This window comes from Falco biarmicus, chromosome 12 (genome assembly GCF_023638135.1).
Source record: "Falco biarmicus isolate bFalBia1 chromosome 12, bFalBia1.pri, whole genome shotgun sequence".
In the NCBI taxonomy this organism is placed as follows: Eukaryota; Metazoa; Chordata; class Aves; order Falconiformes; family Falconidae; genus Falco; species Falco biarmicus.
Genome location: NC_079299.1, coordinates 32,295,747 through 32,303,672, shown reverse-complemented (window position 1 = coordinate 32,303,672; position 7,926 = coordinate 32,295,747). Strand labels below are relative to the sequence as shown.

Here is a 7,926-nt window from a genome sequence, read left to right as displayed (position 1 = left end):
CTGCGCAGAGGCAGACAAGTGCATTTCCTGTTCATAAACACCTGATTTGTATAGCGAAATGGATGTGACTTGCAGTTTTCATCCAGCACCCAAATCTGAGCCCACCTGGGTAAGAGAAGCTCCTCTGAGGGCCGGTGCTCATCCCCCCTGGAGCTGAGCAGGTCTTGCACGGGTTCGGTTCTGCTCCCTTAAATTGCACTTCCAGCACAAACCCACATGCCCTGCAGAGAGGCAGTGAGCAAGTGGAAGGGGATCTGTTTCAGAAGGAAATCTGCCTGTGCCTTCCTACTTGCTCACACACGCCTCTCTCACGTGCCGCTTCTCCTCCACAATTCCCAGAATAAGAGGTTGCCTTCAAGAAAAATACAGGCATACGCAGAACGCACATTGAATAAAACAAATGTCAGAATAATGCCAGCACAGCATGTCGGTAGACTAACCATTTTTGTACTGAAAAATGCTTTTTTTTCACTTTATCTCTTCCAGCTGCTGTTTCCTCTGAGAGCCAGCCGAGGAGATGTGGTTTGACAGGCCCTGTGCTAGAACACTGCTGCGCTGTCTCCCCAGAGCAGGAGCCGAGGCCGAGGAGCAGCACAGCTGTATTTAGTGAAGGATGGAATACTCGGGGAGAGACGGCTGCCTACGGGGACTCACCCCGAGCTGAAAGCAGGAGCAAGAATCTTTCCGGATATGTCCAAAATGCTTTTAATTTCCTGTCTCTTCCACTAAACAAGTCAGGATCTGTCTGAAAAACTGATGACTTCAGGGCAATTCCCAGAACCTGCTGTGGCAGGACAGTGTCTGGTCAGGCTAGGAAGGGAGCACAAACAACCTTGGGGTTTTCCAGCCCCCCAGGACAGGACAGCAGAGCCTCTGGGCTACTGCAAGAGTTTCCAGTCACTGGCAGTTACAAAAGAGTTGAGGGGGGGACGGGGCAGGGAATAAAAATCCATAGTGGAAAAAGCAGAGTGGATAGCAGAGCTCTACTCCTTGTGCAATCTGCTGACTCCTCTTCTGCTGGCATCCTGAATCGAACCAGCTGCAAAGAGCCCATCTTTCCAGGCAGCACTACAAACACTGAGGAAATCTCCTGTTATTTCCCCCCGCTTAGTTCAAAGCACACGAAAGGTACGATCGCTCACTGCAGGAGCACTTGCAGCACGTGAGACCTCGTATTCACACATAAGGGAGCCCAACACAAAACCCTCCCCACCTGAGGAAACACCCGGCAAGACATCGCGTTACAGGAGAAAAAAAAAAAAAAAAAAAGGTTTTATAACCCTGTGGTCACGCCTGGCGCCTCCAGAGCTTCCCCGCGACGTTTGGGCAGGAGCGAAGCAGCGGGTGCCTTGGGACACCACCATTCACAGCGTCTCGGCGTTAAAACAAGCAACTTCCATCTTCGACTCCCCCCTCAGTAACAGGCTCAGCAGCTCCTGGTGCTGGTACAACGGGGGAAAACTTTACGGGTTTCACCGGGGAAAAGCGTCTCTGGCACAAGCCCCCTCCACCAGCTCCGCAAAGGGCAGCGGGGCGGGACGAAACGAATGTTGGAGTACGGCCAGCGCAGCACGCTGGTAGGATAACCGCCACGGGCAGGATAACCGCTGCGTGCTCCGGCGGGGCCGGGCAGGCCGTGGGGTGCCCCAGCCCACCCCGCTCCTGGTGCTATAAAAGGTGGCAGCAGGAGGAACCGGTGGGACAGCAGTGCTGAGGCGGAGAGTGGGGAAAAGCAGGGCAAGAGGGACGGGGAGGCTCGCCGGGAGCATAAGCGAGCTCTTAGCTGCCTTCCAGCTTTAAATCTGCAACGCTTTTAACACCCCGAGGGGTTGCTGACCCCTGCGGTGCATCAGCTCCCGGTTACTCCGGCTGGGTGTGAGGCGCGAGCGAGGGGCACGGGGTGGCCTGGTGGGGTCCTGCCGGCAGCGGCGGGGCCAGGGGACAGAGCTGGGGAGCTGCCGAGGTCCCTTCACTTAAACTCGATGGTCCCAGTCCGGTGGGCAGCAGCGGGGACTAGGTAACAGCAGGCTCCTCACCTGAAGGTCCGCGCCTGAATTTTCAGGTAATCAATAGAAGACGTGGAGCAGCGGTGTCGGGAAACCAGAGATCCAGGCGCGGCGCAGGAGCAGAGCTGGGCAGTGACGCTGCCGGGCAGTGGGAAGCCTCCGCTGATGCGGGATGCGCGAGCAGTGACCTCTCCTGGTGCAGGCTGCCTCGTACAAGCCTCTGGTACCCTACTTCAGGGCAAACCTACTCTCTTTACTCCGACAGGTAAGGCTAAATAAATGGTCACTGGCAAATTCTTGGCAGAGGGCAAACCACCAAGAGGACGGATGACAAGAAGACGCGCGGCCACACAGTTGCACGTGGCAGGGTCACTCTTGAATATGCGACTTCAGTGGCTGAGCAGGTTTGGATGGGTCAGAGCTGCCTGGCCGCGCTGCACCGGGGTGAGAACGCAAAGCCTGAGTCCCAGGCTGTGGTTACAAAGTGCATTTCAGATTATGTAACGGCAAGATACTATTGCAAAAGCTGCTCGCTACCTGACGGGGTTAGGGGAGAATAAAAATAAATAATAATAAAAAAAAGAATCATTCAGGCTGTACCTGCAACGATCTGAAATGAATAACACTCTCCTTCAAATTGTTACCTGACACCATCTTTCGGCACTGCCTCTTAAAAATAATAATGAAGCAAGGTGTATTTTTTTAATGTAGATAAAAAGGGATTTGTAGATATGACTAATGAAACAATTTCTGTATTTGCAAGCAAACTAGGGTTTCTTTTTTTTTAAAGGGCATTCACTAACACGGAACAAATTATAATGATGGATTTGACTTTTTTTTTTTTTTTTTTTTTTTCTCTCCAGGATGAGGATTGTTATTGGAAGCCTTCATTTCTACTTCACCTCTTTCTTACTGAGTGGAGCAAATGGATTCCTAACCCTGAGAACACCTACAGCCTATGCCTTCCCGGTTTATAACTACTCCTATTTAAACCTCTCTTCTGTATCAGAAGCAGAAGCTCCAAAAGCGGCAAAAGCTCTCAATTTCTCACATAATGTAATTGAAAAAATAACCAAGAGAGACTTGGAAGGTTTTGACACGCTGGAAGTTTTAGACCTTTCCTACAATCAGATTAAGGACATTGAACCCGGTGCCTTTGAGGGCCTGCTCAGCCTTGTTTCTGTGGATTTATCATTTAACGATCAGAGACTTGTATCGCGTCTTCCACCCCATCTGAAGCTCCTACCCACCAGCAAAGCCTCAGGGTCTTTGCAGCTTTACACAAACTCTGACAAACCCTCAGAGGCTGCTCTGCAGCCTCCTGCATCTGCCGGGGGGCTGCCGGCACCCGGAGGCCCACCCGTCCTGCCAAACGGTAACCTGAGGCTCAGGCGAAGCGCAGGGAACCTTCTCCGAAGAGCAGAGAAAAATGCTACAGTCTCTCCAACGGCCACGGTAAGGCCTGGTTTCTGCGGAGAGCCAATAAATGGGACACTGGATCTGTCACACAGCAAGCTCTCTGAGGAAGAGCTGATGTTAATGCTGGATCCAGATCTCTGCCAAGCTCAGCTGGACCGTATTTTGGAGCTTGACATTAGTCACAGTGAGCTGCAAATGGACCTTCTGTCACTGTTCATGCTGTTTCTGCCAATGAAAAACGTGCGGTCCGTTGATGTGAGTTACAACAAATTAACAATTAACATTCTAGATGTTGAGGCGATCTGCAGCTTCCCATTCAGCAAGCTTTTGTTTTTAAATTTTAGCAACAATCCCATAAACAGCCTGGATACGCTGTGCCTCCCTCCAACCATCAAGATAATTGATTTGTCCTTCACCAACATAAGTCAAATACCCCAGAATTTTGCTAAAAAAATGCCTCACTTAGAAAACATGTATGTTCAAGGAAATCACTTCATATATACTGTGCATCCAGCGATCACCAATGCAGTTCCACAGCCCTGCCCCGGAACCGTACATATTAATGCCATTTCCTTTGTCAGAAACCAGGCTGGCACACCCATTGAAAGCCTCCCGAAGAAAGCGAAACACCTGAAAATGTCCAACTGCTCCATTGTAGAACTGCCAGAGTGGTTTGCCAGCACAATGGAAGAATTACTATTTTTGGATCTCAGCAGCAACAGGATTTCTGTGCTTCCTGACTTACCCACCTCCCTGCAGCACCTCGACGTAAGCAACAGCGATATTAAAATAATACCCCCTAGTTTTAAATCCGTCTCCAACTTAACAATACTTAACATTCAAAATAATAAAATTACGGATATGCATCCAGAGTATTTCCCACCGACTTTAACAAAATGTGATATTAGTAAAAATAAGTTGAACACATTATCATTAAGTGACGCCCTGGAGAAACTCAAGTATCTTAATGTTTCTGGAAACCTCATCGCCAGGCTGGAACCTGCCAGCCACCTTTCCGCGCTCACTAACCTGGACAGTAGTCACAACCTCATCTCAGAATTGCCTGATCACTTTGGGAAATCTCTTTCAACGCTGAAATATTTTAATTTATCAGGGAATAAGATCTCCTTTCTACAGCGTGGCTCTCTCCCAGCTTCTCTGATCGAGTTAGACATCAGTGACAATGCCATTACTACCATAGTGGAGGGCACTTTTGGCCAGTTAACGAGCCTGAGTGTGCTGACTGTTCAAGGTAAGCATTTTTTTTGTAACTGTGACTTGTACTGGTTCGTGAACGTCTACCTCCACAAGCCCCATTTGCAGATAAATGGCAGAGGGCATCTCAGGTGCAGCTTTCCACCAGACAGGAGGGGCTCGTCAGTGGAGAGCAGTAACCTCACGCTTCTGCGCTGCTCCCTGGGCATCCAGATGGCCGTTACCGCCTGCGTTGCCACCCTGGTCGTTTTGGTGGTAACAGGCTTATGCTGGCGGTTCGACGGGCTTTGGTACCTGAGAATGGGCTGGTACTGGTGTATGGCGAAGAGGAAGCAGTACGAGAAGAGGCCAGAAAACAAGCCCTTTGATGCCTTCATTTCATACAGTGAACACGATGCAAACTGGACCAAAGAGAATCTGCTGGGTAAACTGGAAGCTGACGGATTCAAGATATGTTACCACGAGAGGGATTTCAAGCCGGGGCATCCTGTACTCGGTAACATTTTTTACTGCATAGAGAACAGCCATAAAGTCCTTTTTGTTCTCTCTCCCAGTTTTGTAAACAGCTGCTGGTGTCAGTATGAGCTGTATTTTGCTGAACACCGGGTCCTGAATGAAAATCAGGACTCCCTCATCATGGTCGTGCTGGACGACCTCCCGCCCAACAGCGTGCCGCAGAAGTTCAGCAAACTCAGGAAACTGCTGAAGAGGAAAACCTACCTGAAGTGGAGCCCTGAGGAACACAAACAGAAAATGTTCTGGCATCAGCTAACAGCTGTCTTAAAAACAACCAACGACCAACTCGTGAGAGCAGAAAACGGATCCACTCAGGATATGTATGAGATGGAATGAAACACAAGAACATGTAAATGTTGTGCCGGGAAAGCCTGAGGTCAAATAAAAGCATTCCTGTGTTTACCTCCTGCCTTCGCTGTGTTGCAGTGGGGGTTTCTCTCAGATCAGTCCCAGGAGAGGTTACCCGTGGGTTCATAACACACGCGTTATTCTGTCTGATAAAAGAATCCATTATCCAAAGAGCTGAGCCCCCAGCACTGATAAACATCCTTTTCTTCCTGGGTGCTTCATGCTCTTCAGCTATTCACAGCGTTTCTTAAAATGCTGTGGGTGTCACCTGAAGGGAAGAACAGCTCGAGTCACGCCACATGTCCTAACTGCCTTCTTGAGACTGCTGCACTGCAAAGCAGTGCCGTTCAAAGGTAAAGCTCTAGTTCCAATTCTCAGTTCTAGTACGGCTTAAGACGGGACACACATAGCGTACACGTAAGAAAAACACAAACTATGGCAGTACACGGGTAACAGCTTCTTTCTGTGGTTTAGCGAGAAAAGATTACAGATTTACTTTACGTAGCCATCTGAGATGCAACTGCAAATCCACACTGCTCCGTGACTTGGTTTAAACAACCAGTGGAAAAGATCAGACTCAAAGATCTCTTATAATCACAGATTTAACATACACAACCAAACCATCAAAAAAGAGCCAGCCGACCGTGTTGGTCTCCACCATTAAATAATTGGTGTGAGCTTTATTGAAGTGCCGTTATCGTAAAATCTCTGAAGAATAAGCAGGAAAGTTCTGTATATTATTATTTATGTTTAGGAAAGTTTCACTTGACACAATCACCCTGACCCATTTCGAGTGAATTCAGTGCTACCTCTGCAGAGCCCTCGTCATCACCTACTGCCTGTTAATAATTTAATTTATTCTATTTGAAAAGGAAAAAAAATAAATCAGCTGATCTGATTTTCACATTCAAGGAAAATCAACAGACCGTGATGGAAAATAAATGCCAGGTGAGAACAAATCATTTAGCATAGCACAATCTGGACTTGCTCATAAGACGAGCAAACCCAAACGACTTACCAGCAGCAGCTCAGACCCAGGAACGCGGAATGTCACTGCACAACATAGGGGACAGCACCTCTGAAATGCAGACTCTGAGAAGGAATTAGCTCTGCTGTGACAAAATGAAGAGTAGCAGCAACCTTTCTGGTGCCAGAAGGGGAAACATGAGGCTACCATAGGGAGATACCCACAACACAACTTTGCCATAGTGTCTTTTGGAAAGGAGAAGGCCCAGCTGGAGCAGTATGTGATTTTCACCCTCCCCAGCCCCACCCTGCAGCACACAGCACGTTTGGCTCTGGCGACCAAGGTTCAGGGACGGCTCTTGCGATGAACGGAAGCGTTTCCCTGATATTAAACATAACCCCATTTTCAGCAGGAATTGACAACACCCCGTTGTCAGCATTTAATCGCACATAACAAATGACAGCTTTAAGTCAATTTGCCAGTACTGACTGAACTTAAGGATACTGCGCGCGGTGTATCCATGAAGCGCAGTGCTTGAGGTTGATTTGAATAGCTCTTTGGTTATTGCCAAAGAAACCTGCGTCAATTGCACTGCAGGGTAGAATCAGGGCTCACAAACCCGAGGCGCTTTGAACTGCCTCTTCATCCTTTGTCCCATGGTGCTGACTCTCCAGTTTTCCACCAGCACGAATTAGGAGGAGGAGAGCAGGACTTGCCCTCCTCTACCATCTGCATTTAGGGAGAGCTCTCTTTGCACCCTGTGCAAAGCCACCTCTCCGCAGTTAGCGCAAGGAGTCATGCACTGTTGTGGAAAAAGAATTATTTTCCTGTTCTCTAAACTGCTGTCAGCCTGTCAGCCAGCTACGTGGTGAAAGAGAGAGCTGGGGCCTTTTTTGCTGCTACGTGCAGCTCGAGCAGAATTGCTTACCAGCGCTGAGTGGAAGAACCACTTATGTAATCCTCCACCCACCCGTGGCATCGGTGCAAATACACTCCTCTTAAATACTTAAATAAAAATCAGAAAAATAAATAATTCAAAACAGATAGAAGACAAACCTAGAAAACACCCGCAGGACTCCACCTTAATCGCTGCAAGTCTATTCTATTATTTTAAGACACTGTCCCCCCTGCCTTCTCCTTGTTTCCACCGTGAGCGCCTCGTGCTGCTCTCCATAGCCCTGCTTCGCTACCTCGTGCAGGAAGGTGAAGAGATCGCAGTTCAGGAGTCCCTTTACTTTTCATTCCCAGTGCTGCAGGCAGAAGGGTGATGGAGATTACAAGGGGAATAACTTTCAGTGTTTTCCTAACAAGCGACAAATTACGTACCTGACCGATACATACCACAAACCCCCGCGAAACCATCAGGCGCTGACCATTCTTGACTGTTGTCTGTCCAGTTTTTGCATCTCGCCCTCCCCAGCTTGCTGAAGCCTTACTGTGACGGCGGACTGGCTC

General features: G+C 48.8%; 1 protein-coding gene across 1 annotated transcript; it reads left to right on the top strand.

Moving 5' to 3' along the window:
- The first annotated feature begins 2,511 nt into the window (after nt 1-2,511).
- Nucleotides 2,512-7,926, top strand: LOC130157730 (toll-like receptor 2). The gene has a single exon (XM_056357643.1). It carries the CDS (start codon nt 2,871-2,873, stop codon nt 5,490-5,492), a length of 2,622 nt encoding a protein of 873 aa, XP_056213618.1. The 5' UTR covers nt 2,512-2,870; the 3' UTR covers nt 5,493-7,926.